Here is a 23,211-nt window from a genome sequence, read left to right as displayed (position 1 = left end):
CTTAGAGCCTGGAGCCTGCTTGGGATTCTGTCTCCATCTTTCTCTGCCGCTCCCCCACTCACGCTGTCTCTGTCTCTCTCTCTCTCAAAAATAAATAAATATTTTAAAAATTACTATTATTATTATTATTATTATTATTATTTTGGCATGGGGGTCCAGTCTTGGGATTCTGTGTTTCCATCTCTCTCTCTGCCCCTCCCCCACTCATATTCTGTCTCTGTCAAAAATAAACATTAAAAATTTTTTTTAATTATTATTTTGGCACGGGGGTCACCTCCCTCCTTGTGATTCTCAGGAAAGTAGAGGGGTGGGGGGGAAGCACAGAATCAAGTAGCTGCAAAATTTGTGGTTATAGTTTGAATTGAAGGGAATTTTCATCCCCTGTAAACTACTCTAAGCTTAATAATTACTGCTCTAGTTCACTTCAATACACTGATCATCCTCTTATTTGCAAGCGCCATCACAATCTACTTCGTATTTTTACTCCTCCTGATCTACAGAATCAAGTAGATGTAGCCCGAGACAAGGCTGCCCGATCTCAAGCCAGAACTGGCTGCCGCTAAGAGGGTCTGTTAAAAATTTTCCAAGAAAAACCGTGCCCAAGCCCTGTCTCAGCCCCATTCCTCCCATCAAGAGAGGTGGGAGGTCCCATGAAGCTGTCTCAGGGAAGGAGCGGCTAGAATCCGGGGACAGAGCACTGGAGTCACAAGGGCAGCCAAAGGTAATCCATAACCATACACGCAATGCCACAGTCACACGGTAACAATCGCACACTCACCTCACACACACGACACCTGCACGGTCATAGGCATCATACGCTCGTACATGCGGTTTCTCAGACACGAACCAAACCAGGGATACACAGTTACACCTGCTGAGTCACGGGCTCCCCGCACCTACGCGCGCGCGCGCGCGCACACACACACACACACACACACACACACACACAGCCACACAACGCGTCACAATCATACACCCATCACGGGGACATCGTGATTGTCAAACCCAGCGTCACAGGCACCGCACACCGTCACACAGTCACTGACACCACCCCCATCCGCAACTGCTATCCCTCAGCCCGCTGCATTCTTCGCCGCCGGAAGCTGTGGATCAGCTTTGCTTCCACCCAGGCACAGGCTGCCTGCCTCACCTCAAGCCACTCCAGGGTTAGCTCCAAACAAGCCAAGCTGAGCCAAGGCTACCGCAGTTTCCTGCGGCTCTCGGCGAGGGGTTAAAGTCCGGCCACCGTGGGAAGAGACCCAGAGATGTCACGGAAAGTGCAGTAGGGCCCGCAGGACCTCTGGAAAATGTAGACTGGAGCCAGACTGCGCGAAGAAAATGGCGCCGGGCTGGGATCCCCGCTGAATCCCCATCCCCACGCTTCAGGAATCCCGGTCTAGAATCCCAGCGACGGCCCCCCAGGCGCGGCCCACCGGCCTGAGTGTGGGCTGCACCAGGAAGCAGGAAAGAACTCCAAGTTCCTGAAAGAACTTTATGTGGGAAGTTGCAGAGCTATCTGAAAACTGTGGTCTGGAGATGAAAACACCTGGAATCTGGTGGAAGGGACTTTGTAGTCCACGAATCCGGGCTTGGGACTTGTCCTTACTAGGGGTATTCATAGGCTGACTCCTTTGGTAGGCATTTTTTTTGGTGCCTTGAGATGTGTGCTTAGCCAAGTGGGTGATAAACACTGGGCTTCTCAGACCCTGTTAAAAAAACAAAATTCAACTGAGTAAATTTTAAGATTTGATTGGCTTTATTGAACAGTTATTTTACCACCAAAGATGGGCTTATTTAGGAATAAAAGATAATCACAAGCTGAGACAAAAACCTTAAGCAAGTCCAGGGAACAGAGGATATAGGTGGTGAGCTTTTTTTTAAGGAGAAAGGGTAAATTGGGAAGACTGTGACAAAGGAAAAGTCCCTTGGATTAAAGAGGGAGTTCAGGGGCGCCTGGGTGGCGCAGTCGGTTAAGCGTCCGACTTCAGCCAGGTCACGATCTCGCGGTCCGGGAGTTCGAGCCCCGCGTTGGGCTCTGGGCTGACGGCTCAGAGCCTGGAGCCTGTTTCCGATTCTGTGTCTCCCTCTCTCTCTGCCCCTCCCCCGTTCATGCTCTGTCTCTCTCTGTCCCAAAAATAAAAAACGTTGAAAAAAAATTTTTTTTTAAAGAGGGAGTTCAAAGTATGGTGGCTTTTCAGTGGCTAAGCTGTTGCCATGGACATAAGGAAAAGTGTGTTCCTTACCTGGAATAGTAGTTTCCACTTGCAAGGTCAAGTTTGTCTCTTCTTGTTGGGTCTGCAGTTGACTAGCAATGGTAGGGCAATAGCACTCCTGCCCAAAACTCCTGAACTCCTTTTGGTTAGGTTTCCCATTACTAATTTTCACGGAATCATTCATGAGTTGGGCAGCATCCCATCTAATAAATAGGAGCTCAAAGGAGCTATGCAAAACAGAAAGTATTTCTGTGAAAGGGGAAAGGATAAAGAAAGGATTATCTCATCTTCCTTTGGTTTATGTGGCAGATGACCTCATTGGTGCTGACCAGAAAACCAGTTAAGACTACATTCCTGAGGGAGACTGTAACTGCAATTAGGTTAGGAATTAAGTCTCAGTGGACTTAGCACAAGTGATTCCATTTTGAACCAGTTGTTTCTTTTTTAGCAACCCAAAGGGCAGGGACTAGTGGGGAGTGTTAAAAAAAAAGAAGAACCACAGATTAACCAAATCTAGAAAAAGGGGAGAAAGACAAGTACACAAACTGAGAAAAACAAGGAAGGAATAATCATTGGAAGAGAGAAATCGTTTTAGTCCTAAGAGACTACTTCATACACTTTTGTGTAAATAAATGTGAAAAATTTAGTTGAAATGGGTAATTTTGTAGGAATATGTAATTTACCAAAGTTGATCCCAGCCAAGATAGAAAGTCCAAATAGACCACTATACGTAGAATAGAGAAAATTGTCAGATTTATCTTTGATAAATACACATACACACACAAGGTTTTGCACAGATTCTACTAAAAGATTAAAAGCCAAATGTCCCACTATCAAAAAGTAAGGAGAAAGAAATAGAACTCTCACATGTGTTTCCTGTTTCAAAGTACTTTCAAATCTTGTTTATAATTGCATAAAAATTTATATAGGCTAATCATAGTAATGAATATTAATGAAAAATCTTTAAATCAAATAGTGGCAAGGAGAGTTAAATGGAATTTTGTTTAAATGCAATGAATGCCCAAGTGAGGTTTATTTTAAAAATGAAAGAATGACAACATCTGGAAAGAAACTTTCATATAATTTATCGTATTAATAGACCTAAGGAGAAAATTGTCCATATATCTTAACAAGGCATTTGAAAAACTTCAAAACCTATTTCCTTTTTTTAAAATGTTTTTTTTTTAATTTATTTTTGAGAGAGAGAGCACACAGGCAGGGGAGGGGCAGAGAGAGAGAAAGAGGGAATCCCAAGCGGGTTCTGCACTGTCAGCACACAGCCCAATGTGGGGGTCTCAATGCACAAACCCTGATATGATGACCTGAGCCAAAATCAAGAGTTGGACACTTAACTGACTGAACCACCCAGGTGCCCCTTCAAAATCTAGTTTTAAAAAAAAGAAAAGGGGGGCGCCTGGGTGGCGCAGTCGGTTAAGCGTCCGACTTCAGCCAGGTCACGATCTCGCGGTCCGTGAGTTCGAGCCCCGCGTCAGGCTCTGAGCTGATGGCTCAGAGCCTGGAGCCTGTTTCCGATTCTGTGTCTCCCTCTCTCTCTGCCCCTCCCCCGTTCATGCTCTATCTCTCTCTGTCCCAAAAATAAATAAACGTTGAAAAAAAAAAAAATTTAAAAAAAAAAAAAAAAAAAAAGAAAAGGAAAAGAAGGGTAGGATTTTATGCTTTATTAATACTTACCAAACGTATATTCTCAATCTCAGCCCAAAAGTCAACGTCTTACCTTACTTAATAATTTAAGGAAGCATTTCTGCTAAGTCAGAAACAAGGCAAGGATGCCTATTATTACCACACTACTTTAGCATTATTTTATTAAAAACAAATTTTTTTTTAATGTTTATTTTTGAGAGAGCATGAGCAGGGGAGGGGGAGAGGGATGGAAACACAGAATCTGAGGCAGGCTTCAGGCTCTGAGCTGTCAGCAGAGCCCAACGCAGGGCTTGAACTCACAAACTGTGAGATCATGACCCAAGCTGAAGTTGGACGCTTAACCGACTGAGCCACCCAGGCACCCCTAACATTGTTTTAAAGGGATTAGCCAATGCAATTGAAACAGAAAACAATCTGAGTTATAAAATTCCCCAGCAAAAATGGAGGGGTGCCTGGCTGGCTCAGTCAGAAGATCATGCAGTTCTTGATCTCAGGGTTGTGAGTTGGAGCCCCACATTGAGTGTAGAGATTACTTTAAATAAATAAATAAACAGACAAACTAACTAACTAACTAACTAACTTTTTTAAAAAGTTAAAACTTTCTCTACTGGCAGACAGTAAGAAATTTAAGAATATCAATGGGAAAATCCTAAAATAAGAAAATGTAGTAACATAGCAAGATACAGTACACAGAACCCAATAGTCTTCTTATATATAAAAAACAACCAGTTAAGAAATATTATAGAAAAGAAACCACTTACAAAAGCACAAAATATGCTAGGAATTTACCCAAGGGATACAGGAGTACTGATGAATAGGGGCACTTGTACCCCAATGTTTATAGCAGCACTTTCAACAATAGCCAAATTATGGAAAGAGCCTAAATGTCCATCAACTGATGAATGGATAAAGAAATTGTGGTTTATATACACAATGGAGTACTACGTGGCAATGAGAAAGAATGAAATATGGCCCTTTGTAGCAACGTGGATGGAACTGGAGAGTGTTATGCTAAGTGAAATAAGCCATACAGAAAAAGACAGATACCATATGTTTTCACTCTTATGTGGATCCTGAGAAACTTAACAGAAACCCATGGGGGAGGGGAAGAAAAAAAAAAAGAGGTTAGAGTGGGAGAGAGCCAAAGCATAAGAGACTCTTAAAAACTGAGAACAAACTGAGGGTTGATGGGGGGTGGGAGAGAGGGGAGGGTGGGTGATGGGTATTGAGGAGGGCACCTTTTGGGATGAGCACTGGGTGTTGTATGGAAACTAATTTGACAATAAATTTCATATATTGGAAAAAAATTAAAAAATAAAAAATAAAATAAGCCATTAAAAAAAAGCACAAAATATAAAATATCTAGATACAAACTTAAGAAATGTACCTTCTGTAGGAGATAGGCCTTAAAACACTCTTGTAAGAAAAAAAGTTGACTTGAACAAATGGAAAGACTTTAATTTCTTTTTTTTAAAAATTCTCCCCAACTTATTTGGTTCAGCTTTGTGTTTTGAGATAATTAGAGATTCACACACAGTTGTAAGAGTAATACAGAGATCTTGTGTATGTTTAATGCAGTTTCTCTCAATAGTAACATCTTGCAAAACCATGGTATAATATCACAAGTTCTAAGTATACAGTCATGATACAGAATATGCCCATTACCATAAGGATCCTTTATGTTTTCCTAGTCACACTTATTTTCCTCCCAACTTCACCCCCTTCTTAATCCCTGGTAACCACTACTCTGTTCTCTATTTCTACATTTTGTCATTTGAAGAATGTTATATAAAATGGAATTACATAGTAGATAATCTTTTACTGTTTTTTTTTTCACTCAGTACAATTCTCTATGTATTCAGATGGGTTATTGTGTGAATCAATAGTTCATTTCTTTTTATTGGTGAGTAGTATTCCATGGTATGGATATACCACATTGTAACCATTTATCACTGGAGGATATCTGGATTGTTTCCAGATTTTGGTTATTATGAATAAAACTGCTATAAAATGCTATATTCATGTTCAGGGTTTTTAAAATTGTTATGAAGTATACATAATATTTATCATCTTAACTATCTTTAAGTGTACAGTTCAGTAGTGTTAAATACATCCACATTGTTGTACAACTAAGAGTTCTCCAGAACTCTTTTTGTCTTGCATGTTTAATGTCTACGCTCATTAAACAACAACTCTTTATTCCTCCTGCTACCCATCCGTCTCCTGGCATCCACTATCTACTTTCTGTCTCTATGGATTTGACTACTTTTAGTGCCTCATGTAAGTGAGATCATATATATTTGTCTTTTTGTGACCAGCTCATTCACTGATCATAATGTCCTTGAGGTACATCCATGTTGAGGGATATTACAGAATTTTCTTCCTTTTTAAGGCTGAATAATATTCCATTCTATGTAAACTTTGTGTAACCACATTCATCCATTAATGGACACTTGGGTTGCTTCTATCTTTTGGCTACTATGAATAATGCTGCTATGAACTTGGGTGTACAAATATCTCTTAGGTATATACATAAAAGAATAGGCTTTCTAAGATTCGAATTGCTAGATCATATGGTAATTTTTGATGTTGGCAAATTGGACACCCACATGCAAAAGAATTAAACTGGACCACTCTCTTACTACATACCTAAAAATTAACTCAAAATGGATTAACAACTTGAATGTAAAACGTGAAACTAAGTGCTGTCAAAACTCCGACTTTTAAATAAATGGAACATTAATGTATGAGAATATTTTCAACTTGCTTTGAAAACTATAAAATACTATAGGTATAAGGAATAATGATGATGATGATGATGATGATGATGATGATGATGATGTTACTATGACTATATCAAATATTCTGATTTGGAAAGGTTAAAAAAAAACCTAAAACTATAAAACTCCTAGAAATAAACAGAGCTGTTAGCTCCTTGACATTGGTCTTGATGATGATTGTTTGTATTTGACACCAAAGGCAGAAACAAGTAGGACTACATCAAATGAAAAAAGCTTCTGCACAGCAAAGGAGACCATCAACAAAATGAAAAGGCAACTGAATGAATGAAAGAAAATTTTTACAACCTTATATTTGATAAGGGATTAATATCTAAAATATATAAAGAAGCCATGCAACTCTATACCTAAGCAAACAAAAAAAAATTCAGTTAAAAAATAGGCAGAGGACCCAAGTAGATATTTTTCCAAAGAAGACATACATATGATCAATAATTACATAAAGATGTACTCACCATATCAAGGAAATGCAAATGAAAACCACAATGAGATATCACCTCATACCTGTTAGAATGGCATTATCAAAAAGACAAGAAATATGTGTTTGGCAAGGAAGTGGAGAAAGGAGAAATTTTATGCACTGTTGGTGGGAATGTAAACTGGTGCAACCACTATGGAAAAAAGTATGGAATTTTTCTCAAATAATTAAAAGTAGAACTACCATATGATATATCAATTCCACTTCTGGGTATTTACCCAAAGGAAAAGAAAACACTAAGTCAAAAAGATGTATGAAAATGTGGTATATTTGGGAAGTGGAATATTATTCAACCACAAAAGGAAGGAAATCTTGCCATTTGTAACTGCATGGATAGACCCTGAGGGCATTATGTAAGTGAGATAAGTCAGACAGAGAAAGAAAAATACTGTATGATCTCACTTATATGTAGAATCTAAAACAAAACAAAATAAAACCCAAATTCACAGAGAACCGATTGGTGGTTTTCAGAAGTGAGGAGTGTGTGGGGTGGGTAAAATGGATGAAGTTGGTCAAAAGTCTAGTTATAAATAAGTTCTATGGATATGATATACAGCATGATGGCAATAGTTAATACTACTGTATTGTATATTTGAAAGTTGCTAAGACGATATATCTAAAAATTCTTATCACAAGAAAAAAGTTGTAACTATGTTTAGTGATAGATGTTAACTGGACTTATTGTGTTCATTTCACAATATATACAAATATTGACTTGTTCTATTGTAGAAAAAAATCTGTTGTATTCATATACACTTGCAATGTACATCTGAAAATGAAATTAAAAACTAAAAAATTCCATTTACAATAGCAGCAAAATAATATACTTAGGAATAAATTTAACAAAAGAAGGGTAAAACTTAGAAAACTATAGAACATTTGGTGAAATAAATTTTAAAAGACTTTAATAAATGGAAAGACATCCCAAGATTATAGATAGGAAGACTTAATATATTTTTTTCTTTTAAGTAGGCTTCACGCCCAGAGTGGAGCCCAATGCAGGGCTTGAACTCATGACCCTGAGATCAAGACCTGTACTGAGATCAAGAATCAGAAGCTTGACTGACTGAGCCATCCAGGTGCCCCTCCTTCATTTTTTTTTTAAGTAATCTCCACACCTGGTGTGGAGCTCAAACTTACAACCCCGAGATCAAGAGTCACATGCTCTACCAACTAAGCCAACCAGGTGCCCCTAGGAAAATTTAATATTGTTAAGATGGTAGTACTTCCCAAGTTGATCCACAGATTTGAAACAATTCTATAGAATCTCAGTTGACTTATTTGTAAAAACCGACAAGCTGATTCTAAAATTCATATGCAAATGCAAGACACCCAGAAGAACCAAAACATTCTTGAAAAAGAAAAACAAAGTAAGAGAACTCCTACGTCTCTATTTTATTTAAGTTTTGTTTAGGGCAAGAGAGAGTGTGAGCAGGGAAGAGGGGCAGAGGGAGGAAAAGAGAGACTCTTAAGCAGGCTCCATGCTCAGCACAGAGCCTGACACAGAGCTTGATCCCACAACCTTGAGATCATGACCTGAGCTGAAATCAAGAGTCAGATGCTCAACTGACTGAGCCACCCAGGCGCCCCTTTACTTCTCTATTTAAAGTTACTGTAAGGACAATTACACACTATTATATTGGTACAAGGATGGGAATGTAGATCAATGGAATAGAATCGAGAGTCCAGAAATAAACCCACACATCTATATGGTCAATCAATTTTGATGATTCAACTGAGAAAATTTGAGCAGGCTTTTAAAATGTGCTGTAACAACAGCATAGTTGCCTGCAAAGAATAAAGTGGGACCCTTATCTCTCATCATATACAAAAATTAACCCCAAATGGATCAAACTGATAAATTCAAGAGCTAAAACTTTTATAAAACTCTCTGAAGGAAACACAGGGGCAAATCATCATGGTCTCAGATTGCCAAAGGATTCTTAGATATAACATCAAAAGCATGACCAACAAAAAAATTAGATAATTTTCATTTCAAGATAATTAAGTATTTTGTGCTTCAAAGGACACCATGTAGGGGTGCCTGGGTGGTTCAGTCAGTTGAGTGTCCGACTTTGACTCAGGTCATGATCTTATGGTTTGTGGGTTTGAGCCCCACATCAGGCTCTGTGCTGACAGCTCAGAGCCTGGAGTCTGCTTTGGATTCTGTGTCTCCCTCTCTCTCTGCCCCTCTCCCCACTCATGCTCTGTCTCTCTCTCAAAAATAAACATTAAAAATTAAAAAAAAAAAAGGACACCATCTAAGAAGTGAAAAGACATCCCATCAAATGAAAGAAAATATTTGCAAATCATATATCTATTAAGGAACTTCTATCCAAAATATACTCTTACAACTCCATAATAGACAACTCAATTTTTAAATGGGAAAGGATCTGAATTGACATTTCTATGAAACTGACATTCAACATCATTAGTGATCAGGGAAATACATATTAAAACCACAATGATATGTCACTTCACACTCACTAGAATGGCTATAATTTTAACAAATGGAAAAATGCAAGTGTTTTTAACATGTGGAAAAATGTAACCCTCAAACAATTGTCTGTGGGATTGTGAAACAGTGCAGCCAGTGTGCACTGTTTAGCCATTCTTCAAAAAGTTAAACATAGGGGCACCTGGGTGGCTCGGTTAAGCGTCAGACTTGGGCTCAGGTCATGATCTTTTGGTCTATGAGCTCGAGCCGAGCCCCAAGTGGGGCTCTGTGCTGACAGCTTGGAGCCTGGAGCCTGCTTCAGATTCTGTGTCTCCCTCTCTTTGTGCCCCTCCCCCGTTCATGCTCTGTCTCTCTCTGTCTCTCAAAACTAAATAAACATTTAAAAAGTGTGATTAGGGGCGCCTGGGTGGCGCAGTCGGTTGAGCGTCCGACTTCAGCCAGGTCATGATCTCGCGCGGTCCGTGAGTTCGAGCCCCGCGTCAGGCTCTGGGCTGATGGCTCAGAGCCTGGAGCCTGTTTCCGATTCTGTCTCCCTCTCTCTCTGCCCCTCCCCCGTTCATGCTCTGTCTCTCTCTGTCCCAAAAGTAAATAAACGTTGAAAAAAAAAATTTAAAAAAAAAAAAAAGTGTGATTAAAAAAAGTTAAACATAGAATTACCGTATGACTTAGCAATTCCACTCCTAGGTATATACACGAGAGAACTGAAAACATATATTCACACAAAAACTTGTACATGAATATTCATTGCAGCATTATTTATAATTTCCCAAAACTAGAAACAGCTCAGAAGTTTATCAACTGATGAATGGATAAACAAAATGTATATGTTTGTGCAATAGAATATGATTCAGTAATAAAAAGGAATGAAGTACTGATACATCCTAGATTAATCTTGAAAACAGTATGCATCAGTAAATAAGCCAGACACAAATGGCTTCAAAATGTATAATTGTATTTATATGAAATATCCAGAATAGGCAACACCATTCAAACAGAAAGTATATTTTTGGAAACTAGTGATGGAGGAAGGTGGGAATGGAGAGTGAGTGCTACAAGTACATGGTCTCTTTTTTCGATGATGAGAATATTCTGGAGTTAGATAATAGTGATGATGGCCCAACCTTGTGCATATAATAAAATCTACTGCTGAACTGTTAAATTTAAAATGAATTTCATGCTGTTATATCTCAATAAAAATTATTTACATTAATATTTGCTAAGAATAAACATAGAGATGATTCCAGAATTAGACCTACACATACATAGTTAATTGATTTTTTTTTTTTTTACAAAGTTGATGTATTAGTTTCCTATTGTTGTAACAATTTACCATAAACCTAGTGGCTCAAGACAACACATAGTTATCTCATACTTCTTTAGGTCAAAAGTCTGAAATGACTTTCACTGCTTAAAGTCAACGGTTGACATGGCTGCATTCTTTTCTGGATGCTCTAGAAGAGAATCAGTTTCCTTCCTTTTCCAGCTTTGAGAAACTCTGCATTCCTCAGCTCATGGCCTCCTTTCATCTTCAAATCCAGTAATGACTGAGTCTTCCCTCACACCAGTCTGACACTGACACTTATGCCTTCCTCTTCCCCATTTAATCCCTGGGATTACATTCGGCCCAACCATATAATTCAGGACAACTCTCTATTTTAAAGTCAGCTAAATATCAACTTTTCATCCCCACTGCCATGTAACAACGGGTTCCAGGAATTCAAATGTGGACATTTTGGGGAGCCTAATATCTTGCTTACCATAGACATTAAGGTAATTCAACAAACTGTCAGCAAATAGTTTAGAACAACTGGATTTCCATATGGAAAAGTATTTTTTATTATTACCTCACGCCATACACAATAATGAACTTCAAGTGGACCATAGATCTAAAGATAAAAAATAAAACTATAAAACCTTTCGAACAAACACAGGAGAATAACACTGGGATAGGCAACGTTTTCTTAGAAAGAACACAAAGAGCATAAAGCATTAAAGAAAAGAGGTGATAAATTAGATTCTATCAAAAGTAAAATTACTTTTTGAAAGACACTATTAAGAAATTGAGAAAGGCAAGCCTTAGGCAGGGAGAAATATTTACAATATGTATGTCTGACAAAAGACTTTGTTTTTTTTAATATATGAAATTTATTGTCAAATTGGTTTCCATACAACACCCAGTGCTCATCCCAAAAGGTGCCCTCCTCGATACCCATCACTCACCCCCTCTCCTCCCTCCCACCCCCCATCAACCCTCAGTTTGTTCTCAGTTTTTAACAGTCTCTTATGCTTTGGCTCTCTCCCACTCTAACCTCTTTTTTTTTTTTTTTCCTTACCCTCCCCCATGGGTTCCTGTTAAGTTTCTCAGGATCCACATACGGGTGAAACCATATGGTATCTGTCTTTCTCTGTATGGCTTATTTCACTTAGCATAACACTCTCCTTATCAAAGTATGTAAAAACTACTACAACTCAATAATAAAAACACAACCAATTTTTAAATGGAAAAAAATTTAAGATGTCACAAAAGAAAAGAACCATTAATAAGTGTATGAATATGCTGAAATCCATAGTCATCAGAAAATGCAAATCAAACCACAATTTGATGCCACAATTTGAACCCTCTCAAATTAAATTAGACTACAATTGAAAAGACTGACAATAGCAAATATAGAAGGGATGTGAGATGTGAAACAACTGGAACTTTTCATATACTTCTGGTGAGAATGTAAAATGGTACAACTTTGTAAAACAACCTGGCAGTTTCTTTTAAAATTAAACATACACTAATCATATAATCCACCAATTCCACTCCTATATATTTCCCAATATAAATGAAAACATATGTTTACAAAAAGATTTGTACACAAATACTTCATAACAGATTTATTTATATTAGCCGATATGGAAACAACTCAAAAGTGCATAAACCCGTCAATGGTTACACAAATTCAGATATACGATGTCTACATTTGTTCAAATTCATCAAATTGTTCACTTACAATGAGTGCATGTTATTGCACCTAAATTGTAACTCGGTAAAGTTGATTAAAAAAAAATGCACATAGGGGAGTCTCGCTGGCTCAGTCAAAAGAGCATACAACTCTTGATCTCGGGGTCATGAGTTTGAGCCCCACATTGGATATAGAGATTACTAAAGACAAACTTTTTAAAAGTATGCACATAAATAAATATAATTAACAAACCATAAAATTAACTCTTAAGTTGTACAAGTTAGTCACTTTTAGCACATCCATAGAGTTTGTATGACTATCTTCATCATCTAATCCAAGAACATTTTATCACCCCAAAAAGAAACCCTACACCTATCAGCAATCACTCCCAATTCCTCTTAACCCTGCCAACCCTAAGTAACTTGAATTTACTCTTTGTATCTACAGATTTGCATATTCTAGGCATTTTTTATAAATGAAATGTGGTCTTCTGTGACTGGCTTCTTCACCTGGAATAATTTTTTCAAGGGCCATCTGTGTTGTGGCATGTTTTTTTATTGCCAAATAATACTCTGTTGTAAGGATATAACACACTTTCTTTATCCATTCATCTGTTTACAGGCATTTGGGTTGTTTCCACTTCTGGCTATTGTGAATAATGCTGCAATGAACAATTGTGTATAGGTTTTTGCATGAATGTACATTTCCAATTTTCTTGGATCTATGTATAGGACTGGAATTACTGGGTCACAGTAACTCTATGTTTAATACTGGCCTCAAATAATGAGTTGGGGAGTGTTTAATGTAATAGCCTTTAAGAACTTATTTTGTGTAAGCTTTACACGTTTGCTTAATCCATATGACACTCCTGAAAAAAAAATACTGTGTTCAAGATTTTTGATGATGTAGAATATGTTGTGCACACAGCACAAATCATTAGTTCAAGGTCATAGATGGTAATTTTCAGGACTAGGATTTGAATCTCAGGCTTGTCATGATCTGAAGCATACAATTTTCATAACAAGCCATTTTATTTCACACTTTACTTTCTTCCTCATAGTTCTTTTCTACCCTCATCTCTGTAATAGCTGCACCCATACTCTCCGGTCCTACAGAATTCTCATGAAAACTCTGTTCCACCAAGTCCTACTTAGTTTACTTTATTTCCTTCATCCTCTTCCACTCATATCAGGCTCAGCCAAAACTTTAGTGTCTTTTTTTGATTTGATTTGTTTTTAGCTATTTTTACATTTTAATAGCCATCCTCTTTTTTTTCTTTTTTCTATTAGGAATAAGTAGGTGGGAGAGGGACAGAGAGAGAGGGAAAGAGAGAATCCCAAGCTGGCTCCCTGCTATCAGCCTGGACCCCCACTTGGGCTCTACCTCACCAACAAGAGATCATGACCTGAGCTGAAATCCAGAGTTGGAGGCTTAACCCACTGAGCCACGCAGGCACCCCTGACAGTTTTGTTTTTAAGGTTAACATATACAAGTCCCAAAAAAGTCTTGGGTGAGGCTCCTCTCTTCACTGTGGTGAAGTTCAGTCCTGTAAGACACTCTACATGGGAGGCAGTCTCACCCTTTCCACCTCTAGACTACATTTCCCAGAAGTTCTTTCGGCTCTAATCAACTTCCGTGGGAACCCAACAACCTTTTTCTATTTTTAGGAAATATGTGGCTCCCAGGGACTGGCAAGCTCCATGGAGGAAGCTTATCTCCAGGATATGTGGGCTGTGTCCTGTGGGAGCCTAACCTGGAGACTGAGCGTGGATCTGGACGGTCCCTTGATGCGATATGGAGACGGGAGCAAGGATATTGGCTTCACCCAGGTTTTTGCGGCTGCAGGAAATCGAAACACAGGCGCCATCTTGTCTGAGCCGACTCCTTCCGGACTACATTTCCCAGAGGCCTCGCAGGAGCAGGGCCGCTCCTTCACTCGCTTGCCCGACCGTCGGCCTCCCGGGAAGGGTAACTGCAAGGTGAGCGGCCTAAGTTTTGGGGGGCTCCACCAGGCTGCGCAGGTGCGTCCGTAGGTTGACCGGGGCAACCTGAAGGTGCGGTCTGGGCGGGTCCGTAGTCTCGGCAGGTGTGACTTGGTGGGACTGGGGGAAGGGGCAAGAGGAACAGGATTCCATGTGTACGACTGTGACCTTATGTGACTGTGCGGCGTTCTGTGTAGGGGTGTGATTGTCTCTGTGGTGGGTGTGTCATTGCGACTGACCATGCGCGGACCTCTGTTTGCAGGTGTAACTAGAGATGTCAGTTGTAAATGTGTGGTTCTGACTGTGCTGCTCTGTCGGTGTGGCTGTCCCCATGGTGGGTCTGTGATAGTGTCCGTTCGTTTTGTGTGACATTGTGTGTAGGAGGTGGGGAGTGTACAGAACTTGTGATTATGCGACTATGACAGTTGCCTGAGGGGTGTATGTGTATGTGTGGTTGTGGTTTATGAGCGTTAACAAAACTAAGCCTACTGCATATTTGTGACTATGTGAGGATGTGTAAGTATGAGCATGTAATTTTTTGTGGCACCGTGTGTGCAGTTGGAGGGTGCCTGTCATTGTTGCCAGGGTGGCAGTGTGCGTTGTCCCAGTGGTTGTGTGAGGTCAAGACAAGATTTTGGTCTTGGACAGCAGAGGCTTCTCCCCTTCTGACATGCTCAGACTGGAATACTCCCAACAGCATAGACTCTGATCTCTCTCCATGAGTGGTAGGTGTGAGTCCAGAGCTACTACTGCTCTGGTCGTTTGGGCCACAAGGAAGGCCTGGCATCTCATGATTCCTTTCTACTTCCTCAGCTCTGCTCTTCTCAGATAGGTCCCCAGAGGAAGAAGGAGGAATGGCTGTTGACCAAGCCAAATAAAAGGTGCGATGAGGTTTACTTTTTGCTTTTCTTCTGGTTGGCCTTGTTTAACATAGACTCATCAAGTGACCTGGTTCCTACAAATTCTCATTAAAGAAAATGATGAGATGCTGTAGGGTGGGCACACAATCCCAGTATTCTCCATCATTTCCGTCTACATAGTGTTCACATATTAATTTAGAAAATAGCTCCATTTCTCCTATGTATTAAGCTTTTGCTTCTTTTAAACACACACACACACACACACACACACACACACACACACACACACACCCCATGATAAAAGAATTTGGAAAATGGAAAGTTACAGAGAGCAAAAGTAAGCTCCTACTACCCAGATATAACTGCTGTCAATATTTTCATCAATTTCCTCCTAATACATTTCCTTATGTACATACAGTATACATTATTTTCAAGATTAGAATCTCATAGCATTCATCATTTCATATCTTATGTTTTCAGGAAAAATTTATAGCTGTTATATAGTTAATTTTTCCTTTGTTAAAAATTCCTAAATATTAGATACACAAAAGTGCTTAAAATATAGACATTTTAAGAAGTAATTATAAAGGGCACCTCTAATATAACAGGAACCTGTGTCAGCCCTCCAGTAGCCTCTATTAGTCCTGCCCCAAGAATAAACTTCTTTTCACCTCTTTAAGTAACTCTGACTTTGGTAATAATGTATTTTCTTGTTGATGTTTAAAAACAAAAAAAAGTTTACCTCATATCTATACATCCTTAAGCAATATAGTCTAGGTTTTCCTTTTTAACTTTATAGAAATTAATTCTGCTCGGTAGTGTTGTTTTGAGTCTTGTTTTTCCTCACAATATTGTATTTCTTAGACTTACCCTTATTGTTATACCACAGCTATATGTTTAGATATTGGTTGTTTCCTGTTTGGGGTTTATTTGAAAGGGCTGCTCTACACATATTTTTATAAGTACTCTGGTGCACATATGCATGCTTTCCTAGGGTATAAACATACAAATGGAATTGCTAAGCCAAAGGATATGTGTATATCTTCAAATTTACTAGATAATACTGAGCTGGTTTTCAATATGGTTGTACCAGTTAAATTCCTACCAGCAGTTTATAAACATGGTCATCTGTTTTCTCTCTAATACTTTGGCATTTTAATTTTTTTTCTCTGCAGATACGAAGGTATATCATATTGTTTTTAAGGTATAAAATGCATTACAAAAGTAGAGAAATCAAAGAATATATGACTTGATGAATTTTGTTGTTGTTGTTGTTGTTGTTGTTTTTTTTTGATGAATTTTTTTAAGTAAGCATATTCATTTAACCAGATCCCAAATCAGATTAGGAAATAGAACGTTACCAGCATTCTAGAAGCCTGATTCTTGTCCCACCCATTCACTACTCACCTCTCCCAAATATAACCATTATTCTATCTTCTACAGCCATAGATTAATTTTCCCTGTTCTGGAATTTTATATAAATAGTACCACACAATTTGTGCTTGTTTTTTTTTGTTTAACATTTTATTTCACATGTAATATGAATGTAATATGTAATAATATTATGTAGTATGAATATGCAAGATTCATCCATGTTGCTTCATGTAGTTGTGGGTCATTCATTATTATTGCTGTTTAAAATTACATTGTATGAATAGAACACAATTTATCCATTCCATTATTGATTGGCATTTAAGTTATTTTCAAGATTTCAGATTGGGCCTATTATGAACAAGGCTACTCTGAATATTCTTGTACATGTCTTTTGGTACACATGTGAATGCACTCTGTTGGGTATATCCATAAGAGTGCAATATTTGTGTTGTAGGTTATGCATATATTCAGCTTTAAAATACACTGATAGTTTTCCTAAAAGATTTTTATCAATTTACACTCTCACTTCATTGTATGAGAACCGACTTTAGAACAGAAGCTTTCTTAGAAAGAAAAATCGTTTATAATAAAAAGGTCAGTCAACCAGTAAGATATTACACTCCTAAATGTACATACCATTGTAAAATGTTTCAAATATATTTGACAGAACTAAAAGATGTAGTTGGACAAATCACAATCATAGTAGGGGATATTTAGCACTTTTCTCACTTTTCACAGCACTTCTCACTGACAGAACAATCAATATAAAACCAGTAAAGTTGTATAATATTGGAACAGCGTAATTGACAAATGACCTACTTGACATATGTGGAACAATGTACCTTACAACTGCAGTATACATTATTTTCAGATGCATGAGATATTTATCTAAACCGATCATATGCTGGACCATAAAGGGAATCTCAATAAATGTTAAAGGACTGAAATAATACTGTATGTTTTCTTTTTAAAATTTTTTTAAAAGTTTATTTACTTTTTTTTTTGAGGCAGAGAGAGTGAGTGGGGGAAGGGCAGAGACAGAGAGGGAAACAAAATCTCAAGCAGCCTCTGTTCTGTCAGCCTATAGCCCAACACGGGGCTCAGTCCCACAAACCATGAAATCATGACCTGAGCTGAAATCAAGAGTCAGACGCTTAACCAACTGAGCCACCGAGGTGCCCCCATACTGTATGTTTTCTGATCACAGTGGAATTCGGCTAGATGTCAATAACAAAAAGATGCCTAGAAATATCTGCAATATTTGGGATTTAAGCAATGTATTTATAAATAACAAGTGACCCAAAGAAGAAATTGCAATGGAAATTAAAAAAATATTGTTAACTGTATGACAATGAAAATATATCACAATGTGTGGTGTTGCTAAAGCTGAACCTGAGGAAAATATATAGATCTGCTAGTAAAGAACATTGAAAAATTAGTGATCTAACTCAAGATGTTAAGAAAAAAGTATACTAAAACCCAAAGAAAGCAAAAAATGGGAAATAATAAGAATTAGAGCTCAAATAAAAATTTATGTATATTGAAATACAAAATGAATGCACAATAGAGAAAATTAATAAAGCCCAAAATTTTGTTTTTGGAATTAATAAAACTGATAAACCTCTAGAAAAATGTAAAGAAAAAAAAAAAAGAAATAAGACACAGATTACCAAGTCAGATGGGAGAAAGGCTGAGTTCTCACTTAATTCTTGGTTCATACCTGGAACTTAGTTGCACAATAGAAGATGATTAGAACCTGAGCCTGGTGATCATCGTGCTGAGTCCCTTTTTATACTTCATCAGACATGTAAATTTCTGCTTTTAATACAGATTTCTATTGGATGTGATGTGTGTTTAAAGTTTTGCATGGTCTGCAATGTCATCACAGCTCATTGTCCTGTCATGAAGATGTACTGGGCTAGGCTAGGTATTCTTAAAAAGAACTAAATCTTCCTAATTAATATCACTATTTAATTATTTGGGGTTTAATTTTGTTAATAAAATGTTTATTTCATAGGTGATAATAAGAATTGAGTTTGCAGTGAGCTCTCATTTGGGACATTCAGCTTATTATTTTATCATACCTTATTTCTACTTGGATTTGTGCGTGCCCACTTGTGCCGACTAACTGTGAAGTACCCTCTATCCAGGGTTATTGTGTGAGGCCACAGGTGTGATGGGTCCTTCCTGGTTTCAGTACAGTTTTTCCTATTTCGTTTTTTGGAAGGTGGGAGGGGCAAAGGGAGAAAGAGAGAGAATCTTAAGCAGGCTCCATGCCCAGCGTGGAGTGCGATATGGGGCTCCATCTCACAACTATGAAATCATGACCTGAGCCAGAATTATGAGTCAGTCACTCAACTGACTGAATCACCTAGGCACCCCAGTTTTTCCTATTTCTAAGGCTGTTTTTTTTTCAAAGTTCCTTGAGTCTATACTTTTCAGATTATATAGGTGGAAACAAGCACTTATACCAGAAATATAAATAATAAGATGAGAAAGAATACATATACCTATAATCAGTCACTAATTATGGCTAGTTAAAAATTTTTTTATTCACTCTCTTTTGTGCACTTTATATTTTTCTCTCACATGTTATTATGGACTTAAAGCATTTTTCAATGTTTTAATCAACTGTTGGCTGTTGTAGACTCCATCATAATACAAGGAGGAGTGGCAGGAGAGGTATTCATAGTATATTGTATAGATTTTCACTATGTGGCCAATGAGGGCCCCCTTTAGGAGTCTTTTTTATTTAACTTTTATTTATTAAGTAATCTCTACCTGCAGTGTAGGGTTTGAACCCCCAACCCTGAGATCAAGAATTGCATGCTCTACTGATGGAGCCAGCCAGGCTCCCCTTAGGAGACTCTTAAAGGGAATCCTTTCAGCAGAGCACCTGATACTTTGAGAGTATCATCTTTTGGCAACAGCAGCAGCAGCAGCAGCAGCAGCAACAGAACATGCCAATTTTTTTTCTGTTCTGAGACATGGAGTCAGCTACTATTCAGGAACCCTCTTTTCTTTTTTCTTCATTTCTCTCCTTTCCTACTTGGAATTGAATAAAAGACCAAATGCAAAAGACTCTCTTATACCTGAGAGTTTATGTTGAGCAAAAGTGCTGCTATTGTTGGGCTACTTTAAGTGGCACCAGAGCTCAAAAGTTTTTTTAAGGTTTAGTTAGTGTTCACATTGATTTTTTTTTTTTTTTTTTTTTTTTGGTTTTCTTGTGGTAAGTCATTTTTTCAACCTTCAAAACTTTCTCATACTTTGATAGATTATTGGGGGCAAGGGGTTGGCAGTTAATTGAGGAAGTAATTAAATTTGAGATATTTCCCCAAGAAATGTCTATTATGGAATAGAATTTTTATTAAAAATTTTTTTTTAAATGTTTATTTATTTTTGAAGGAGAGAGAGAGAGAGACAGTGTGATGGGGGAGGGGCAGAGAGAGAGACAGACACAGAATCTGAAGCAGGCTCCAGGCTCTGAGCTGTCAGCACAGAGCTTGACACGGGGCTCGAACTCACAAACTGCAAGATCATGACTTGAGCTGAAGTCGGACGCTTAACCGACTGAGCCACCCAGGTGCCCCAAAATTTGCTTTTTTAAAATGATCAAACAAGACTTAAATTTTATATTCGGGTGGGCACCTTCTTCCTCAGGAAAGGAGCTATGCGCACAACAGGTATGTGCCCCTGTTAAATATTAGCTTCATTACACAGTGATTGAAAACTCCAATGGTGACTCTGTGGCTTCATAAGACTATTAACTTTCCTTATGACTCTATTTACCTAAAAATTAGCAGTCAGACAAGAGTAGGAGAGTTAGAATACAGATAGTATTTTTTCAAGATTAGCACTCAGTGTTTTGAGCAGGTTTACTCTGGATTAAAGTAATATGGGTTGTACAGGTGAAAAAATGAACTGAATGCCTGGAGTTTACTAAAGAGAATCGAGATTAGTGTCAGTCTCCCCAGTTTTATTGGGCCTATGCCCTTTCTGTCTTAATTACTTCCATCATCCCTTCTCCCAGCCAAAACCATGCAAAGATGTGCTGGTTCCCCTGTCCCATCAGGCATTCAGAATATTCATACCACCCTCAATTTCCTTGTCCTTAATAGGAAATAGAGTTATTGCCTCTTCCAACATGAATGGGAATGCCTGGGGGAAAGTAATGGACTGTCGTGGAAATTACATTAGGAAAGCATTCTAAAGAACTGGGTTCTTTTTTTTTTTTTTTTTTTTTCAATATATGAAATTTATTGTCAAATTGGTTTCCATACAACATCCAGTGCTCATCCCAAAAGGTGCCCTCCTCAATACCCAGCACCCACCCTTCCCTCCCTCCCACCCCCCATCAACCCTCAGTTTGTTCTCAGTTTCAAGAACTGGGTTCTTAAAAGCTAACTTCACTCAGCATCTTTAGTCATAAGGAAAATGTAAATTAAAACCACAGTGAGATGCCACTTCATAGCTACAAGGATGCCTATGATGAAAAAGAGATAATAACAAGATGAAGATTTTGAGAAATTGCTGGTGGAATGCAACATGGTTCAACTTCTTTAGAAAACAGTTTGGCAGTTCTTCAAAAAGTTAAACAGTTGCCATATGATTTAGCAGTCCCATTTCTAGGTATATACTCAAGAGAACTGAAAACATTTATTCACACAAAAACTTGTCCATGAATGTTCATAGCAGCATTACTCACTATAGCCAAAAAGTGGAAATAATCCAAATGCCCATCAATTGATGAATTCATAAACAAAATGTGATATAGCCATACAATGGAATATTATTCAGCAATAAAAAGGCATGAAGTTCTGATAACATTCTATAACATGGATATAAAAACATGCTAAATGAAAGAATCGAGTCACAAGAGGCCACATATATGGTTCCATTTATATGAAATGTCTAGAATAGGCAAGTCCATTGAGGCAGAAAGTAGATTGGTGTTTGCTTAGGGCTGATGAAGGAGGGGAAAATGGAGACTGTAAATGGGGTTTCTTTTAGGGGAAATGAAGATGTTCTAAAATTAGATTGTGGTGATATACTAAAAGACATAGAATTTAAATTTTTTAAATGATTGACTTAATACAGTATGTTGAAGATTATCTCAATAAAACTATTAAAACAAAAATCACAGCTAACCTAAAATTAGTGGAGGAGAGTCTGGATTGGCTATGACTTGATAATTATTGAAGCTAATGGGTATATGGAGGGTTTTCATACTATTTAAACTCTACTTTTGTGTATGTTTGGAAACTTCTGTATTAAAAAGTTAAAAAAAAAAACAAACCCTCCAGAAATCATTATTGTGCTATATGCTAACTTGGATTAAATTAAAAATTAAAGTTAAAAGAAAAAAAAAAGCAAAACTAACTTAAGGCCTAATGGTGAAATACCAGAAATATTCACAATAAAATCAGGGAGAAAGCAATTTCAGCAGTTATTTAACCTTTTTTGTTTTTTTTCTAAATCCATTAGAAAACTAGTACTCCATAGGAAATAACTAAAACACAATTGCTTTATTTTTTTCCTATAACTTCTAGTGTCACGCTTCTCTAGGCCAGTTCATTTTCTGCCTATGGATAAGTGTTTCATTTATGGTTGGATAATAAACAGTCCTCTGGTTTCTTTCAGTCCAAAAATGGGTCTCATTTTAGTAATTAGAATGTTCATTTCACTGTACTAATCAATGCTGTGAACTTTTTAAAAAATTTAACCTCCTGGGGTGCCTGAGTAGCTTGGTTAAGCGTCTGACTCTTGATTTTGGCTCAGGTCAAAATCTCATGGTTCATGAGATTGAGCCCTACCTCTTGGGGCTCCTCATGAGGCTCTGCGTGGAGTCTGCTTAAGATTCTCTCTCTCTCCCTCTCTTTCTTCCCCTCCCCTGCTAGCACATGTGCTCTCGCTCTGTCTCTCAAAAAAAATAAAGATAAAACTTTAACCTCCTGGCTCCTTGAACTGGAAGCTTCCAGTGAAAAAGCTTGATGATTGCTTCTCTTTTTCCTCTGTCACACTAGACAACTCCTTGAAGTAGGAAGCAGCAAAAAGAGAGGAAAAGAAAAATCTTAATTGTATGGATGCTTATTCTCTGTTGCTTTGGGCCATGTTCAGATCTGCCTACTCCTTTTTTTTTTTTTTTTTAAATGTTTTATTTATTTAAGAGAGAGAACACAAGCAGGGGAGGGGCAGAGAGAGAGGGGGACAGAGGATCCAAAGTGGGCTCTGCCCTGACAGTGTGATAGCAGTGAGCCTGATGCAGGGCTTGAAGATCTCTCAAACCACGAGATTTTGACTTGAGCCGAAGTCAGACGCTCAAACAACTGAGCCACCCAGGCACCCCACATCTGCCTACTTCTAAGGAGAGGGCAATGGCTCTACTCCAGGTAGCTGCTTACAGTTCCTACATTCAGGCTTTGGGCATCAGTCCTC

The 23,211-nt window shown here is 38.1% G+C and overlaps 2 protein-coding genes across 6 annotated transcripts in view; one reads left to right on the top strand and one right to left on the bottom strand.

Annotated features, from left to right (window-relative positions):
* Positions 1-722: 722 nt before the first annotated feature.
* On the bottom strand, positions 723-14,784 carry LOC125152566 (uncharacterized). Its single transcript, XM_047834646.1, has 2 exons — positions 14,314-14,784; positions 723-1,706 (listed from the first exon to the last, which is right to left on the bottom strand). Exons 1-2 carry the CDS (start codon positions 14,782-14,784, stop codon positions 1,383-1,385), a joined length of 795 nt encoding a protein of 264 aa, XP_047690602.1. The 3' UTR covers positions 723-1,382.
* Positions 14,405-23,211, top strand: part of LOC125153568 (zinc finger protein 383) — a 23,407-nt gene continuing 14,600 nt past the window's right edge. For 2 of the 5 annotated variants that reach the window (XM_047836886.1, XM_047836887.1), the window contains exons 1-2: positions 14,468-14,539; positions 15,356-15,423. The gene's annotated coding sequence lies outside the window, so the exon portion shown is untranslated. Of the gene's footprint in view, positions 14,582-15,355; positions 15,424-23,211 lie in introns of all 5 variants that reach the window. The other 3 variants (XM_047836891.1, XM_047836889.1, XM_047836890.1) reach the window with 3 other exon arrangements.

The sequence above is a fragment of the Prionailurus viverrinus genome, chromosome E2, assembly GCF_022837055.1.
Source record: "Prionailurus viverrinus isolate Anna chromosome E2, UM_Priviv_1.0, whole genome shotgun sequence".
In the NCBI taxonomy this organism is placed as follows: Eukaryota; Metazoa; Chordata; class Mammalia; order Carnivora; family Felidae; genus Prionailurus; species Prionailurus viverrinus.
This window is presented reverse-complemented; position numbering and strand designations above follow the sequence as displayed.

Coding starts and splice junctions, on each gene's coding strand:
- LOC125152566 (XM_047834646.1), bottom strand. CDS start 14,784: ATGGTCAGTCGCAATGACACACCCACCACAGAGACAATCACACCCCTA. Junction 1,707..14,313: donor GATCCACGCTCAGTCTCCAG/GTTAGGCTCCCA, acceptor TTTTTTTAACAG/GGTCTGAGAAGCCCAGTGTT.